An 18,329-nucleotide genomic window follows, 5' to 3' on the forward strand; every position below is an offset into this window, starting at 1 on the left:
CAACCGGGGGGGGGGGGGGGGGGGTCGGCCCCATCACTGACCGCAGGGACCCGGGGGTCATCCCCGTCCCTGACCGCACAGACCCGAGGGTCCATCCCCGTCCCTGACCACATGGATCCGGGGGTCCATCCCCATTACTGACCGCACAGACCCGAGGGTCCATCCCCGTCCCTGACCGCACAGACCGGGGGTCTCGCTGTCAGCTGCCCCCGCCCGGGGCGCGGCGCGGGGCACGCTGGGAGCTGTAGTCCCGTGGGCCGCGCCCCCGCGGCGGGGCGGCGGCGGCAGGACTCGGTTACCCAGCATGCCCCGCCGGTTATTTAAGGCACGGCGGCGGGCGCGGAGCGCAGTGACCATGTGGACGCGCAGCTAAGGCGGCGGCGGGCGCAGCCTCCGGGAGCGGGACCGGGAGCGCCGCCGGTATGGAGCTGCCGAGCCGTCCATAGCCCGCCCCGCCGCCTCCGCAGCCAGGTACGGCCGGGAGAGAGCGGGCACGGCTGGGCGGGGAGGGAGGCGGTGAGCGGCCGTCGGGGCAGCCCCGTCCCGCAGCCCGAGGGATGCAGCTCGGTGCTGGGTGGGGACACCCGGGGATGCAGCCCGTTGCTAGGCGGGGATAGCCGGGTGTGCAGCCCGCTGCTGTGCAGGGATGCGTTCCCGTGCTCGGCGGGGATGCCCGGCCGCCGCAGCCCTCGCGGGACCGGGCAGAGCCCCCTGCGCCGTCCCGGCGGTCCCGGAGCGGGGTCCCGGCCCCGGGAGCACCGCGGGCCCGGCAGCGGGACTGCGCCTCCGTTCCAACTTTCCTCGTGTTTTTGCCCCCGCGCTCGGGGCTCGGCTGCGAGCGATGTTTGGCGTTATGTAAACACTTGTGAGCGCCGATGGGGACTTGGCCATGGGCGATCTTCCTCTTAAATGGTCAAAAAGCGGGCAGCTGTGGGTGGATGTTTCGGAGGGTCCCGCTGACTGGCCTGACAGGCCAAATATTTGGCTGTTTCCTGGACTACAATAACTGGACTTCGGCGGGGGAAGGGGTGGGGGCACATGTGCATTCCCCATGCGTGTACGTGGGATGTGCCACAGTCCCGAGCGGCTCCAGGGCTCCGTGCCCAGCGCCCGAGTGAGTCCTGCGGGTTCTGGGGGGCTGCTCGGGGGGCACGGGCTCCCCGTGCCCCTTTTGGTGCCGGTTTTTCCGCAGGGAACGCGCTCCGTGCAGCGGGACCAGCCGGGGCTGCCCCGGCCCCAGGTGGGTTCGCTCTGGCCGCCGGAGTTTGGCTGAGCAGACTCCAACAGGTGAAAGGCTGGAGTTGGATTTATTGCCGTGCAGCGGGGCCGTGCCTGCTCAGCCGCAGATGGATCGGCCTGCGGTCCTGCTGCTCACAAATCAGGAAGGGAGAACGTGGCTAATACAATCCAGATCTCAGCCTGATGAAGATTTAGTGGCTGCCAGTCGTGCGGGGAGTAGCGTGTGTGGGAGCCGCTGGTTTTATTTCTTAGCGAGGCTCGGTACCTGTGCATGTGTTTTATTTCTCAGAGTGTGTGTAGCTGTTTGCTTTGAGGCTGTTTTGCTGGGCTCGGGATCAGCCCGGTATCCCAGGACTGCAGACGGGTTAGCCGGAGGGCTGGCTGACTCTGAGCCCAGGCCAGAGGCCCGAGGTGGAGCTGTTTTCCTTGCAGGGCTCAGCTGCGATGCCATGTGAGGCCAATATCCCTTCCTTCCCCTCAGTGCTTCCTCTGTGGCCACCTTAATGGGCTACCAGGCACTGGATTTCTTTTCTGTGCCTTAATTTACACCAATTTCCTCCCACAGCAAGCATTCCCCTGGTCCGAGTGCGTGGTGGCTGTGCTGGTTTCAGTGTCTGGAGCAGTAAGAGCATTGCAGGCTGGAGCAGAGCTCTGGCTGCCCAGCACCTGCTGCTCAGGGAGTGCAGAAAGCTGTGGCATCCATCGGGCCAGAGATGCAGGGTTCACAGGACACGTGGTGAAACAAACGTGGGAATTGACCGCTGTGGGACCCAGCAGGCTGAGCTGGTAGTGCTCAGGGTGCCTAAACCAAAAGAAGGAATCACTGTGAAAACAAAACCACAGTTGCAGCATGTTTCAAAACAAGCTGATGCTGAGCTGATTATTTCTAATGTTTTCTTTAAGCTGCCTGTTGTTTGTCAATAACAGGGGTTTTTCTTGTTAAAATACCTTATTTCCCCAAGATTAAAGTGTTTGCTTAGATGAGGGTTTTTTCTCCCATCTGCTTGTTTTGCAGTGTTGATTAAGCCTTGGAAATAGTTTCCTTTTACCAGGTTTCATAAATTAGGAAGTAAACAAAAAAGAGTAACTTTGGTTTGCCTTTGCAATCATGGGGTGGAGCTTAGCTCAGGGAAATGGTTTTTATGAGATGTGCTAATCCTGAACACCATCGTTGGAGGGTGGAGGAGGCCTTGATGAGGAGCGCAGGAGGGAGAGCATTTGGTTTATTTCTGATGGTGGTTGGTGGAGCTGCAGGTTTGGGTGAATGGAGCTGTCCTGGGACTGATGAGCAGGGTGGAGGGGGTGTAAGGGGCAGTTGTGACCTCTGGTTATTAATGAGAAGTGTAATTTTGGGAGGAATTCTTCACTGAAAGGGCTGACAGGCATTGGTAGGGGCTGCCCAGGGAGGTTGTGGAATCCCCATCCCTGGAGGTGTCCAAGCAATGCTTGGATGTGGCACTCGGTGCTCTGGGCTGGGGATGAGGGGAGGATTGGGCACAGCTTGGGCTCGATGATCCTGGGAGTCTTTTCCAGCCTCGGTGGTTCTGTAACATGATCTTATCCACAGCACCATCAACCCTCTCATTTCCCTCAACAAACCTGTTTGTAGCCTAGAAAATGCACAAATTGAGTTAAAGTGGAGAAATAATCTCAAATCCTGGCAGCTCGCAAGTGAGGGAGAGCTGCAAACCACGATGTGCTGCTGTTGTGTGGTCTGAGCTCTTGCTCTGACTTTGTAGTGACTCCTCTGCTGAGGACAGCCCTGAATGTCCCTGACAGTGTGGCAAGCGTGAGAACTGCAGGGGTGGCAGGTTTGGGGTGAATTTTGGGGATCCAGCTCCTCCATACTGTGTGTGTGCCAGAGAAAAGGGAACAGCCTCAGGGGCTGGTCAAATTGGGGTGGTCCAGAAGTCTGTTCTGGAGGCAGAAGCTCCTTTTGGCTGCTCCTTGTCAGATGAGCGGGTCTCTCCTGGTAAATTGCTGAAATGGACAACATTGAGGTGGAACTCCTTGTTCAGTGCTGTCAGGCAGGATTAAAGCAGATCCCAGGTACTCTGAGCCCTTGTCTGGTACCTGCCCTTGAGTTGGAGCAGGTGCTGCTTGTTCTGAGGAGCTCTTGGAGCAGGTGGAGCTGCTCTTGGCCACCCGGGCTCGTTTGTGCCCCATCAGGCAAGAGAGCAGTGCCACCTGAGCTGCCCCAGTGCTGGGGTGGCATCAGGGGCAGGGCAGTGCCAAGGGGCAGCTCTGGGACCCTCGGTGCTAGAAAAGCATTGAGGGGCTGGAGGGTGTCCAGAGATGGGAATGGAGCTGGGGAAGGGTCAGGAGCAGCTGGGAAGGGGCTCAGCCTGGAGAAAAGGATCTCGGGGGGAAATTGTGGCTCTGCACAGCTCCTGCCAGGAGGGGCAGCTGAGGGGTCAGGCCCTGCTCCAGGGAACAGGGACAGGAGGAGACGGAACAGCTCAGGCTGGGCTGGGCAGGCTCAGGGTAAATATTAGGAAAAAGAACTTCACTTGAATGAGTGAAAGCACTGAAATGGGCTGCCCAGGGAAGCAGGGTGTCCCCATCCCTGCAGGTGCTCAATGAGCAGATGTGGCTGTTCCTGGCACGGCTGGGTGGGCACAGTGCTGTCAGTTCAGCATCTGGAGGTCTTTCCCAGCTTCCACGGTCCTGTGGTGCTGCCTGGTGTGGTGGCTGTGCTGGCTGCTCAGTGCTCAGCACTCTGCTTTGGAATATCTGATGTGTCAGCTTGGGAGTCTTTGAGACATTATTACCCCATAAATACAAGCTAGTTGTAGTTGTAGGATTGTCTTAAAGCCAGGAGGAATGTGAGGCTCCCGTGGGAGGTGGGATGAGGGTAGTGGCTCTGTAGTAGCTGTTAGACGAGCTGCTGGCTTGCCCGTGGGTGAGTGTGAGGGAAGGCAACCTCAGCAAAGCAGCTTAGGGAGACCAAAGGGTTTAGAGGCAGAAAATCATGTGCTGCTAGAAGGTTATGTAAATGTAACATCTCTTCACAAGGGGACTGTGGTGTAAATCCTGGTTCCTAAAGATCTGCATTACTGTACGTCCCAAATTAGTTTATTCTGTTAAGATAGCAACAGAAACTGAAGGTGCTTGGGTGGCCTGGAGCCTTTTTTTGTGCTGTTTATGTGGGATAAAGCACAAGGGCTGTTAAAAGCTGCCCAGTTTCATCCAGTGGCCTGTGCTGGGTGGGGACTGGTGCTGCTTTACAGGCTGGGCGAGCAGTAGAGAGTGACTTGTGCTGCAGGGCTGGATGCTGGTAGTGTCCATGGCTGTTCCAAGTGATCCCTGTGCAGCCCAGCCTCTCCTGGAGGCTGCTGCAGGAGGCAGGATGCCAGAACTGCACGGCTTTGATCTGGCTCGATATTCCTGTCTAATTTCTGCTCCCCACGGACACTGTGAAGGGACTACAGCAATTATTGCCTCGTTCTGTTTCTTGGCATGAGCGGGCAGTGGCTGGGATGGAGGCAGATCCCTCTTTCCAGGGTGCTGCAAGTACTTGTTAGATGGGCAGAGGCATCCAGAGGCTCCTGTGTGGCTCTTGCCTGTGCTGTACCTGCTGAGAATGTGCATTTCCAGGTCTTCAGGGCAATTGTGGTTTATGGGACCAAATTTGCTGAGAAAAGCCGTGTCTGCTTCATCCCTGGAGTGTCCAAGGCCAGGCTGGACAGGGCTTGGAGGAATGTGGGGTAGTGGAAGGTGCCCCTGCCCAAGGCAGGGGATTCAATGAGATGGTCTTCAAGGTTCCTTCCAACCCAAACCATTCTGGGATTGTGTTCTGTGAAAAAGATGAAATGGAAACTATAGGAATTCAAGCAAGGAAAGCTGCAACATTCGGCTGTGGATTCTGAACTCAGAGGAGTTTCATTTTCATGCTTGTGGTTTTGGTTAAGCTTGTCAAAACTTGGATCAGAACTTCCTAGCAGCGTTTTATGGAGAATAAAATGTCAGTTGATATCTGAGCAAGTTAACCCTCTGGAGAGAAAATGGGTTGGAAACGTCCATGGAAGTCTGTGTTCCTTGGTTTCAGATTTGTGGCTTGTGGCCATGTAACTGCAGCCTCACGTTCCAGAACACCAACATGAGCAGTGCTGCAGGAAGCTGAGTGTTCATATCTCACTGGTGATCTTCCCTGGAGGTGTCCAAGGCCGGGCTGGACAGGGTTTGGAGCTGCTCTAGTGGAAGGGAGTGGAATGAGATGATCTGTCAGGTCCTTTCAAGCCAAACCAGTCTGTGACTCTGTGTTCATTTGGCTGCAGAGGTGATCACAGGAGAGGGGATAGCTCTGAGAGATGGAAATGCCAGATGTTTCTGGTGGGGATGTTGGGTAATGCCTCTGCTTTTGGCGTAATGTGGTGCTGAGCTCTGAGGGAAGAGGCTCTGTTGGTTGCACCCAGTGTCAAAATGGACACAGGCAGTTCATCCTCTCCTCCTCTGGTGCATGGTCTTCTGTGGTCAGAGGGTGATAATCTCTGAGCATGAAAGAAATTTCTGATCATAGTAGGCCAAAAAATGGCTGCTGCCCAAAGGCTGCACTTTGTTTTTTATTTGATGCAATTGTTTAGTAGCAGTTTTGCATGAAACTTGTATAAACATTTCTTTGTGCCTTGGCCCATCCTGTCTGCTTCTTCAGAAATTCAGAAATCTGCCAAGAAGCTGTGAAGAAGAAAGCTTTGTTTGCAGTCCAGCTCTGTCCCATCTGCATCCCGCTGCAAGGAGAAACACATGGCCACAGATGCAGCCACCGACCTCAGCTGGCTGGTGGTGCCTCATCCCAAGGGTTAATTGAGAACTTCTGATTAAAATAACTCTGCAGTCCTTGGCTGCTCCTCTCTTAAGTGTTCAGTAGATTCAGATGCTGATGCTCGTGGGTGGCTCAGCATTTTGAACCTTTGCCTTCTGGAAAATTACAGTTGGGAGGCCAACAGGTACAGGGCAGCCTGGGAACTGGAGCCTTCATCTGTAACGCAGCCCGACCCACCGGGGCTTTGGGGCTCAAAGTAGGTCCCCTGGCCACCAGTGGCTCTCCACACGTGCTCGTCATGTGCTGGCAGTGGCTCCTCCTCTTGGGCTGGTTGTCCCGGGGCTGAGGTTTTATCCAGAGAGCCGGGAGCCAGCCGAGGTGTCCGGGAGGGACGAGCGGAGAGCGGCGCACGGGAAGCTCCTGCCTTGGGGACAGCGCTGCCCTCGGAGCCTGCAGGATCGGGGGCTGCCCACAGGGACACGGGCCTTGGCTGCTCTGCCCTCTGCCCGAGGGGACCCAGCTGTGCCGGGGGACGCCCTGCCAAGCCCAGCCCTGGAGACCGACAGCGCGCCCGCCATGGAGGAGAGGGAGCCCCCGCCCAGGTGGGGAGCTGGAGAGAGGGGCCAGGGCAGGGGGACAGGCTGGGAAAGGGGCCAGGGCAGGGGGACGTGCTGGGGAAGGGGTCAGGCACTGGGGACACAGGGCATGGACGCTGCTCTTGGGACAGGTGAGCAAACTGCTGAGCTCAGGGAGTGTTGGGTTTGCTGAGGGGTGATGTGGGGTGCAGGAACCAGCCCCTGCTGTGGTGAGCCCTCAGCAGGTACCTGGCCGTGCAGGTGACATTGGGGCTGTTCTGTACCCTCTTCTTCCCTGGCCATCTTTGTTCCTTGGCTAAGCTCCAGCTGGTGCAATAAACCAAGCTTGCTCTCTTTGCCCATGACATTGGTTGTCCTGGTCCTTTTGGCGTGTTCCAGCTCTCTCCTGATAGAAATATGCTGGAAAACATTGTGTGCTCATCGGGGCCTCGTCCAGAGGCTGACGTGCAGGCTGCCTCCTCCCAGCAGGGCTGCAGCCTGCCAGGATGGGCTTCAGGAAGGATCAGCTTCAGCAAGTGCTCCTTCCTTTTAATGGGATTGAGAAGATGCTGTCAGGTCGAACTTAGTTTGGAACAAAGAAGTGATATTTTTCTCCTGACAGTGTGTCTCTAATAGAGTTTCTTTTTCCAGCTGCCTGTCAATAGGACCTGTCAGTCATGTTTCTTACCTCAGTCAGTGGCTGCTGTGTAAGGGATTGCTGTCAGAGTGTGACTTCCATGCTTTTGACTTGAATTTTCTGTAACTAGCTTGTCTGGTTGCACTGGGCAAATAATTAAAAAAAAAAAAGCAGGCGCCCTTTCTGAGGAGAAAAGAACATTGTGCACATTTGCTTTCCTGTACTGAGGTTTTATTGAGGTTAAAGTTACCAAAATGAGTTGCTTTATCTGTTTTCTTAAACTGCAGTTGCACCTATGAAATAGTAACTTTGGAATAACTTTGTCACTGATACGATAAATCTATTTATCTGTGGAGTGGCAAATAGTACGAATAGAATGTAATTAACTCGGCCCTCATCTTGCTGTGTGAATTTACACTGCTCTTCCTACTTATTTTTAGAGGAAGGGGAAGTGTGTGCTTGATGAGATGAGCAGTGAGTCTGATGGCTCCCCTGGGAGCAGAGGGGAGTGTGGGCTGGTGCATGGGGATTTGGGAGACCTGGATTCAGATCTGGGCCCCGAGTCTGACCTGCTGCATGTCCTTGAGAAAGTCACAGTGCTGTGCTGCTCCCTCCTTCCCCCTTCCCCAGCCTCCATCTTGCCTGATCAGCCTGGAAATTGGAGAAAAAAAATCTGCTGCATTTTGAGTGTCAGGAGGAAAAAGATTTGGTCTGAGAAAGAGCATTTCCCCCCCTTAATCTAACGGCTCATCAGCCGCCCATGGGTGGCAGAGCAGCCTCCTGGACATGAAAGGCTGCAGCTGAAGGGAGGACAAGATCCTGTGGTAGATAAATGCACTGCACTGATAGGGTTTTTTAAGGTGCAGTCTCTGAAATGGAGCTCTGTGTGCATAAAACCAGCAGTGCCGAGCCCTCCCAGCGCTGTCCCTGAGCTGGGTCCCACTGCAGGTGTGAGAGATCCCAAAATCCCTTCATTTTCCCTTCCCTGGCGTGTGCAAAGAGCTCCTTTCAGATTTGCAAAGTCAGAAGCTTTGCAGATGACAGAGCTCTGTCCTCAGCCCCAGGACAGTGATTATTCACTGGCTGAGCTTTTAAATAAAGCACTTCCTCCCTTCCTTGGCTGTTCTAATGGGATTCTTAGGAATCTTTCCTAGCATCCTCAGGGAGGAAACCTTCCTTTTATTTACTGAATGAGAACATCAGGTTTGAGTTCAGATTTTCAAGTTAGCTGTGTCTGTGAAAATACAGAATGCGCTGTGGGTGTTATCCAGAAAAACAGATGAAGTCTTGGTTAGTCTATAGGATCAAATTTTCAGCCAAGTAATCTTGTAAAATTTGGATTTACCAGATTATCTAAGCATTGGATTTTCAGGATAATACAGTGTTTGGTTGCATTTAAAAAGCGTTAATTTGCTTGGCCTGATTTACCAATATTAATGACCCGATTCCTTTTAATTCAAACGCAGACTTACCTGGTCTTGGGGGTTCTCAGATCTCTTAATTTCTGGCTGATTCTGCTTATGCCGTTAAGCAGTTCTTTGTGTTTGCTTCTTTGTTGTCTCTCTGCCCTTAAACTCTGGTCTTGCTTCTGTCAAAAACTGAAACAGAATTAAACTTTCCCTCTGGAATTTCCTGTCGGCAGTAATGAACTTGAAACACTTAAGTACAGTTGGAGATTCTATTCTTAAACAACCCAGATAGTGAAAAAGACTTTGATAAAGTGCTGCTCCAGTTTTGGTACCAGTACTTATAAAATTGCCAATGTTTATTGAATTGAGCACTAAACCACAGTGCAAATCTGCCAGGAGAGAGCTGGGTTCATCCTGGGACTGCAGGGCACAGCAAGGAGCTTTTTTCTTAATCTAAACAAACATCATTACAGCATCTTAGAAAGACACAGTAATTTGTATCCCAGTAGCTGGGAATCTAGCAGTTTGCAATGAGACACATTTGGGCTCGTTTATTTTACAAACAGGATTTGCAGTCGCGGGGTAAAGAATTAAAATCCCACACAAAGCAGACGTGTGAGACATGAAATCGGGGAAGTAGCTTTGATTTCTTTGAAAAAGCTTTTCACAAATGCTGGGATGAGGAATGGCAGGGCAGGGATGTTGTCACAAACAGTCCCTGCGAGGAGAGACTTCAAACGGGGCCTTGACTCGGCTCTTCAAGGAAAGCAAACTCCCAGCTCTTGGAACCTCTTTTTTCTGACTTAGCATCGGGAGGGAGATGAGTGATGGGAGAAATTAGTGTGAAATGTTTACAAAGCAGCTGCATTTCCCGTTCTGAGCAGTTTCCAAAGGCAGCTGTCTCACGGAGGTGTTTGATATTGAGCGCTCGGTTTGATGCCGTGGTGTTGTCACTGGTAATCCTGCTTGAACTGCCCGTATGAAATGTGTTTTCATGAGAAAAGGGATTGCATTTCAGGGACTGTATTAGGCTTATCCAAGGCCATTAGGCTGAGCATATGCTCTGCTTGTGCCCTAAAATGCAACAGGGACTGGGAGCTGGTGGGAACTGTTCTGGATCTGCAGAGTTTCTCCTTGGCTTTGGGGACAAACCGTGGCCAAGGCTTGTACAAACCCTTCCTCTGCCTTTCAGAACTGCTTCTGTTCAGTTATTTTCACTGTAGGAAAAGCAGCTTGGGTTGAAGATACGCACAAGATAATCCGTAGTAAGAAATAATCAGAACTGAACCCCGGAGCTGTGTCACTGTCTGTTCAGTAGGATGATCACACTCGTGGTGGTGTGCTGCAGATTTGTGCTCACCAGAGCAGGGGGGAGATCCTGAAAATCCTGGGCTGAATAGCAGGTTTTCCTGGCTTTAATTCCCTGCCTGAAATTAGCTAATGCATGTATGGATTCAGCCCCACAGAGCAGAGCTGGCAGAAAAACTTGTCGGTCGTTTTCTTGAAATTCACATGAAATTGAGCAGATTTGTTTATTTATTTTAGTCAGTTTCTTCAACAGAAATTGACTTTTGTTTTCCTGTGCAGATAAACTGTATATAAAACATACGGAGCCACTGACTTTGATATACACACGAGGAAACGGTCACCAACAGAATTATAAAGATTCATCTTTCAGGACTTAAAAAAAAATACTGTAGAATGTGTTCATAGCTCAGGAATTTTTTGATGTCTGTGGGCAGTTAGAGTTAACTTCTCAATGTACAGTCCACTTTTAGTTCATCTTTCTTTTGTATCCTGGCAAGTCCTTCTATTTCTTAAAATGTGAACCTTCAGCTTGGTGAGAAAAGAACATTATTTTTACAGCTTGGGTTGCTGCTGTTGACGTTGCTGCCACCTGAGTTAAGCTGCTTGGAGAAACCTGACTTCGTTTTTGCTAGATAATGCCATGCTTATCAGTGCTTCATCTTTGATTTTTTTAGAGTGAGTTTACCTAGAGGGAATCTTGTTTTCCTGCAGTGTTTAAGGGGAGGAGGAGGAGGACAGTGCTCCCTGGGTAACACTGCTGTGTTTCAGCTGGAACAGGATGAATTTCCTGCAGGAATCCCCTCTTGCAGGGCTATGAAAGAGCCATTAAAGCTGGGATTATGCACAGAATAACTGCAAATGTTCTCTTAGGGCCGTCCCCTCATCTAGTGTAAATCAGTTGCTCTTGGCAGTGGCATATCTAAAATAAATAAATAGTGGGGTAATGGTTGTATTTGTCCATGGAGCACAATTGCCTTTGCAGCAGCATGACTGTGCTGTACCCACGAGAGCCAGGTACTGGGAGGCTGTGAAAATCCCCTGTCCTGCCCTTCCAGGGGGTTCTGGTGGTCACCCTGTCTGTGGTCAGTGCCTTGGGGAGGGCAGTGTCCCCTCACAGCCAGGGACACACACATGGATGCTCTGACGTGGGGATGGCAGTGTCCCCTCACAGCCAGGGGACACACACACATGGATGCTGTGAGTGACGTGGGGATGGCAGTGTCCCCTCACAGCCAGGGACACACATGGATGCTCTGAGTGACGTGTCCAGGAGCAAACCTGCTCTCCTCAGTCCCTGTGGTCTCCCTGTGCCAAGGCTGACAGGTTTTTACTGCCTCCGCTTCTGCCTTGTCCTGCTGAAGAAAATAATCAAAGATGACCCCCCAGAGGTCTGGTTTTGGGAGGATTAGTGTGGCCAGCTGTTGTTGACAGCATCTCTTAGAAAAAGGCTTTCAAACTGAGTACCTGGGAACTTTGCTCTTAAAAACTTTCCAGTTTTTGTTTCACAATTCCCAGTTGTCAGAGGTAGGAAAAACCTCCATTTGAGGTGGCTGATTATTTAGTGTTTGGTGCCAGTAACTGGAGTGGTTTTGTCAGTCCCTTGTGAGGAGAGTGTGAAAAGCTTTGGAGCTGAATTAGTGCAGCAGTGACTCTGTTTCCTCCTGTGTGGGGAGGCCTGGGGGGTCGCTGAGCCCCTTCTCCATCTGCCAGTGCAGCGTGGTCCTGAGCCCTGGCCAAGCTGAGCATTGGCAGGGACGGGTGTCAGGGATGCTTTTGGCTATTAGAGAATGGAGGCAGCCAGGGCTATGAGAAAGCTTGAGGATAAATCAGTTTTAGAAGAGGCTCACCCCAGTGGGACCTGGCTCCCTGGAGCATCTCCTGGTGTGTTGGGGATGGCATCACACTGACGGGTGTTAGAACAGCATTCAGAAATCCAGGAGAAGGGGCAGTGAGGACTTGCATGGTGATTAATCTGCCTGAGCTTGGGAAAGAAGGTTATTGGAGCCAGATCAGCCCTTGGTGAAGCCAAACTCCAGCACAGCTCTCCTGGGTGGGAGCAGCAAGGCTGGGGTTCCAGGCTGCACCCCAAACCCAGCTCTGCAGGCTCATCCAGGAATTCTAGGGATGGTCTGGAAAGAGCCCAGCTGCTCAATTCACTGAACTGCTGCCAGGCTTAACCCCACCTTCTTGACATCCAGAACTCTGTTACGGTTTTCCTGGTTCTGGGTAAAGCGGATAAACATTTTATTAGTGGAATTGTCAGTAATTTGCAGAAGAGCATTTTTGGGAGGTTTGAACTATCATGATATATCAGAGTTATAATTTCATGGTATGGTGGGGTCTTCCTCGGTGAAGAAAATGTGAGAAAATTGAGGCTGTGTCCTGGAAAGTGCTGCAGGAATTTGCTTGTCCATCCCTCAGCCTGGTTTTGGGCAGTGGTCTGAGATTTTTTTTTTTATTTTTTTTTGCCAAGAAAAAAATCTCTAATGGAAGTCAATAACTTTGACCTTCACATTCCCTTGGGAACAGCTGTGGTCAACATCTGCCTCTTGTGAGGAAAAGGTAATCCCCCCCACAGCATGGAAAGGAAACCTTAATGCCATGTAAAAAGGGTTAATTGGGGAGTATCTGTGGCTTTTCTTGGCTTAGACAGCTTTTGCTTTGGGCGCTATTAATTCAGGGCTGACCCTAATTTTGAGTGATGAAAAGTTTTCTAGTCTGAAGTTGGTAGTTTAAGATCCAAGTCAGGAAATGGGCAAAGTTGTATTTCCAGTGTTGCTAATTCAGTCACTCTGCATATTTCTGTATGTTTCTTGGCATATATCTTAAAACAGGTAGCAGTGTTTTTCTGTCCACTTATCAGAAAGAATGGGAACAGACTGTGTACCATGCAGTGGCTGAAGGACTTGGCATTTAACAGGCAGCCAAGAAAGGGTTTGGTGTTGTGTGCACCCAGATTTGATTCCAGAGGAGCTGAGACCCCTTTACCTGCATACCAGCCTGGCCTCTTATCTCCTGGTTTTCCTGGATTTGTGTTTCGTTGTACCAGTGACACAGATTTGCAGGGATAGAATGTCCATGCTGTGCTTTGATTTCATAATAATAATGAAAGTTGTTATTGTTATTCCCAGCAGCACAGATCTTTTGGGAGTGAGGAGGGAGAGCTGCTTGGAGCTTTTCAGAAGAAAAGTGTAACTTTAGGTGTTTATTGCCCTTTCATAGCTGCAGACGTCACCTTTTGGATCTCCATGGACTTTTCTCTTTCTTGAGCTCCAACCTGCTCCTTTTGGTAAACAAGATAATGCCCAGGGAAGGGGATATTTATCCCTAGAATAAGCAGAATTTCCTGCTGCTCCCCTTTTCTGCTCTTATGGCGTTGAGAGCCTCTTTGGGTGTGATGGAGGGAGAGGGAGGAGGTGTTGGGAGCTTTTCTGCCTCAGTGCTTTTCTCCCTGGGCAGTGCTGGCTGCAGGGCTCACAGCCTGCCAGGAGGAGCAGCTTGGAGCAGCCTTGGTGCTCTTTGAATCCTCAAGCACAGGAGCTGCTGGGCCTTTTGAACTCGCTGATCAAAAAGCAGGGCTTGGGAGGATGTCCAGGAAACCGCTAAATGGGCTTGGGAAAGATCTCTCTGAAAATCTGTTCTGTTGGGTTTGTTATCCGGACTCGTGTTGGGCTCTTTGTTGCTGTGACAGATTGAAGCTCAAATTTTTTCTGTATTTATTGAAATGACAGGTGGATCCTGTGTTGTTTGGACTTGGGGCTTTAGAGAAAATCAAGTTCTTAATGCAGTTGAAGTTGGCAACACTCAGTGTCTGTCTCTTCAGTGTTACAGTTAAGCCATCTATATTAAACCTAGGATTGAAGAATTACTGATTTCATGGGGATTTGGTTGTCTGATAATGCATTTGACTTTGGAAAGATCGTAATCTTTTTTTATGTGCAAAATCTATTGTCAGGCATGCTGATTGGGTCTTCACCTAATTCTGGTTTTGGGCCGGTGGGTGCAAGCAGGAGGCTGCTGGTGTCATGTCCAAATTTTATCAAAAAACGTTGCCATCAATCAGGTCAATATTTGGAATTTCTCAGGAGCACCATTCCAACACTAAGGAGAACCTTTAAAGGATGCTTAAACCTTTAATTCTGGCAAAGAAATGTGACTTAGATACAAACATGGCTGCATATTTAGACACAAAAACTGCAGCGGTTCCCTCTCCCCTTTTCCCTGTGGCAGGTGGGATGGAAGGGGTGGCTGCAGCTGCACTCAAATCCAGTATCTCTGGGATGAATGCCTGCCTGTGAGGCAGTCCCACGTGCCATGAGATGCCAGTAGCTGCTTGTTTTTCCTGGTTTATTTTTCCAAGCAAGCACTCTGGCCTGCTGGGTTTCCTTTGATACCTGAAGTTGCTCTGTGAGAACTTGCTCGGTTTTTCAAACCAGCAATCAAAGGTAAAGGCTCCTGTTGCTGTAACCTCTGGTAGCTGCACCAAGGAATTCTGCCTGATTCATGTTGTGCTTTCTTCTTTCTTCCAGGGGCAATAAGCCAGAGATGACTGACAAGATGTCGAGCTTCCTTCATATTGGAGATATTTGTTCTCTCTATGCAGAGGGCTCAACAAATGGATTTATTAGCACTTTGGGGTAAGAACAGCTGTTCCCTTGTATTACAAACCCTGTAAGAAGGACTAGCAGAGCTCAGCTAGCTCTCTTCAGCCTGATCCCAGGGAATACTGGCTAAAGCAAGGGAGCTTTATGGATAGACTTGGCCCTACATTTAAAAATAGCCTGAAGTGAATATGGCAAGGTAGATTTTGGGAGGCTGGAGAGTGTATCCATGGCTGTGGTGCAGTTTATCCTTGGTGGGGAGGAAAAACCTTGTCAGGTGAAGGGGTAGGGGGGAATGAATGCAACCCAATGATTTTCATGTTGTTGTCTGTCCCGTGTCCGTCCGTGTGTCCCGTCCTGTCCCTCCCTGCCCCTTCCCCAGTCAGGGACGAGCAGACCCCAGTGCACTCTGCTGATTGCACAAAGGACGTAGCACAGGCAATGGAAGCAGTGTAAAAAACATATATATCTAACAAAAAATAAATCAAATCCCGGAGCCAAGTGGTTTAAATACCAGTAACTCACCACTACAGCTAGTTTGACCTTAAAATTGAGGTTTAATTTGAGGTTTCTCCTACAGACAAAATTGTTTTTCTCCTATCAAAGGAGAAGATGTTTTGACCCTTGTGCTTTGCCAGAGCCCTGGAGCAGCTGTGGGAGCTGTGTTGTGCCAGCTCCTGCCCCTTTGTGCTGCCTGCACCAGGCCAGGGGCAGGTGCTGTGCAGCAGGAGAGGGGAATGCTGCTCCATCCACCACAAAAACAGCTTTTCATGTAGGAAAAGCACAAGCTGGCAGAGCGGAGCCGTGGGCTTGGAGCACAGCTCTGAGGAGGGCCAGGGAATGTTTGATGTTGCTGAGGAGGAACCTCTGCAAGTGTCAGGAGCTGGGTGCTGCCTGGGCAGGAGCCCTTGCAGGGTGAGAAGCTCCAGGAGCACCTCTGGCCCCTGTTCCCGAGGGCAGGAGCAGTGAGGGGCACACGCACAACCTGCTCTCTCTCATTTCCCGTAGCCCTAAGGGCCTCAGGGGGGGTACAGTCACAGCACATGTTCTGATGCCTCCAGCCCAGATGCAGCTGCTAAATGGAGCTCCCAAGCAGGGTACAGAGCCAGCATCCTGGTAAGTGCCTCAGCAGGAAACGATGGGCTGCAATCTCTCCTGAGTGACTCCAAACTAACTTGTAGGTTTAGTCCTCTAGCTATTAGGATTCTGGAAAATAAGGGGGCAGAGAAGGAAGCAGACACTGAAGATGCACCATGATCTATTATAGGAAAGAGAAGAAAATATGGGATGCTGCCAGAAAGGAGAGAAGGTATGATAAAAGCAAGGGGTGTAGTAAGTAGGGTTGGTCGAATAGTATTTGGCAAATGTATTTGACAAATTTCCCAGGTCCTGGTCAAATATGCCACGTGCACTGTGCAGCCCTGGATCAGCTGTGTGACGGGCCAAATACTATCTGCTGAACACTGGCAGCATGAGTTATCCTCTACAGCTGCCTATTGTTTCTCCTCCCAGTCTGAAGCGAGTTTGGCAGTGAATAACTGCAGGCCAAGTAGAAAGTTGTTCTGCCATGTGGATCCTGTGCATGAACAGTATGCAGTGGCTGTGGCTTCTGAGGGCATTGCTGAGCAGATGTTTTTCACCATGGCTGGTCCTTGTGGACATGACAGGCCCCAAGCTTTATCTCCTAGGCTTGATGAGATGTTCTCACGGCAGCCTAAAGTCCCCTCTGTGTTCAGGCCTCCTCTTTGATTTGGTTAGTGCTGTTTTAAGGTAACTGCATTATGTAATGGCCACATATCTCTGAGCCTAATTTAAGCCAGAAATCCTAATTGCAATGTGAAACATGAAATGCATTATCTTCTTAATAAGCCTCTGTAATCAAATTAGTTTTGTCCCATATTTAATTTAGTCTTTGTCCTGGAGAAAATTAAAGCAGCAAAGGGAAGATTTGGTGTAATTGTCCTCCAGCCCATGTGGAGTTTTGACAGTCTGATGTCATAACATGTGTAATGACTTATGTGGTTCCTGAAGGTTGAGGAGCAGATGCCACTCACTCTACATTCTAAAGCTGTCCTAAATCTCTGAAGAGTGTTCCTATTGAATATTCCTATGACATGTTGCTTAATCAGAACTTGACTCTTGCTGTTTCCCAGACTCAGTGCTGTCATCATGATGATTACTGGTGTACAATCTATCCTCTTTTGTGTTTCTCACCCTGTAAAATTTTCCTCTTACTAGTTTGGGAAGTTCCTCTTTATTTTCGACTTAATCTCAGATGAGAGGGATGCATTGCACTGAGGTTATCTGTATGGGATGATCAGAGTAACCTATTTCTTGGATATTTTTGGCCCTTTGTTCACCAGAAGCAGGTGCTGCAGCTCAAATGTTAATACCATTCATGTTGGAGCACCTATATATAAATATATATATAGAACTGAGTAGGGAGAAAATCCATGGGGAAAAAGCAATTCACTCTGAATGTTTGCATATGCAAATCTTAGATGCACTGTTGAGCCCTCTTAGTTTCTCTGATCTCTTAATTTTCATGCACTTCCTTATTTTCTCTAATTGTCTCAAGATGCTCCCTGCATGTGAGCAGCCTCTGCAAGGAACAACTCTCATATTCTAGGTCTCAGTCTTCCTCCAGTTGATTCTGCATGAGAATGGACCTCTCAAACCTTTGACCTTGGAGTTTTACTTTCTACGTTTGTGTAGAAAGCCTCTTTGACAGATTGGTTACAAGGGGCCAAATTGAGTCATTTAGGATCAAATCAAGCCCCAAAGTGTTTTGGTTACGGGTGCAATTCTCCAGTTTGGGAAAAGCCCAATTCCGCCTCGATCCAAAGCTGCTCAGAGCAGTGGGAACAGGGGCTTCCCACCTATTCCCTTTATTCTGTGGGATTTCAGCTGACCCTGTGGGGGTTGTGCAGGGACAGCAGCTCTGTCCTGGCGTTCCCTCTTGGAATCTCTTGGGTTTGCCTGTGCAGCTCCCCCTCTTCCTGGCGGAGCAGGAGGAGGTTGGCTCAATCCCTCAGCTCACCTGGTGTTTGGCTGGCGAGCAGGAGGGTGCATTTGTGCCTTCCTTTCTCTCAGGAGCCAATTTTTATTGTGGCACTGACTCTTCCTGCCATTTCTTAGTACTTGGGTCAGTGTCCACTTTGCATAGCTGTCATATTTTCCCGTTCTCTATTCATACAAACACATTTGCAGCGTGACTCAAATCTGTCCAAGAGGCAGGAGCTGTCCTGAGGCTGTCTGTCACCTCCCTAGAATATGGGCTGTTCTGTCTGCACCTCGAGCAGGGCACGTAAGGATGATGCAGAACACAGGAGCAATGACTTATTTATTGTCCCACCTACCAGGAGCAAAGCTCTGGGCAACAGTAAAAATTAGCTGCATGCTTCTTAGAAAGATCTGGCATAAGTTGGCATTTGGGGAATGTCTTCTGCTGAAGTGGCCACTCGGATGAAATATTGCAAGTGAGACTTTGGTTTTGTGACGAGGATGGAGGGGGCTGCAGGGGATGGGATCTCACTGCACTGCTCATTTCTTTGCAGCCTTGTGGATGATCGCTGTGTGGTACAGCCAGAAGCAGGTGATCTTAACAACCCACCCAAAAAATTCAGAGGTAAGTTGGTCAGACAGCTCCTTACCTTTCTCTTAGAAATGATTCTTTGTTTTGTGCAGTGCTCTGTAACAATTTCTGACCTCTCTGCTTTCTGTGGCACATTTTAGTGTCATCTTCTTCCATGGATGGCAACCCATGAGGAAAAATTGTGTTGAATGTCTGTGGGACTG

General features: G+C 50.2%; 1 protein-coding gene across 1 annotated transcript in view; it reads left to right on the plus strand.

The window, feature by feature from the left end:
* The first annotated feature begins 400 nt into the window (after window positions 1–400).
* Window positions 401–18,329, plus strand: part of ITPR1 (inositol 1,4,5-trisphosphate receptor type 1) — a 160,408-nt gene continuing 142,479 nt past the window's right edge. The window contains exons 1-3 of the mRNA XM_058813043.1: window positions 401–471; window positions 14,460–14,567; window positions 18,089–18,159. Coding sequence (XP_058669026.1) covers window positions 14,476–14,567; window positions 18,089–18,159 — 163 coding nt within the window. The 5' untranslated portion in view covers window positions 401–471; window positions 14,460–14,475. The remainder of the gene's footprint in view (window positions 472–14,459; window positions 14,568–18,088; window positions 18,160–18,329) is intronic.

This window comes from Ammospiza caudacuta, chromosome 12 (genome assembly GCF_027887145.1).
Source record: "Ammospiza caudacuta isolate bAmmCau1 chromosome 12, bAmmCau1.pri, whole genome shotgun sequence".
Taxonomy (NCBI): domain Eukaryota; kingdom Metazoa; phylum Chordata; class Aves; order Passeriformes; family Passerellidae; genus Ammospiza; species Ammospiza caudacuta.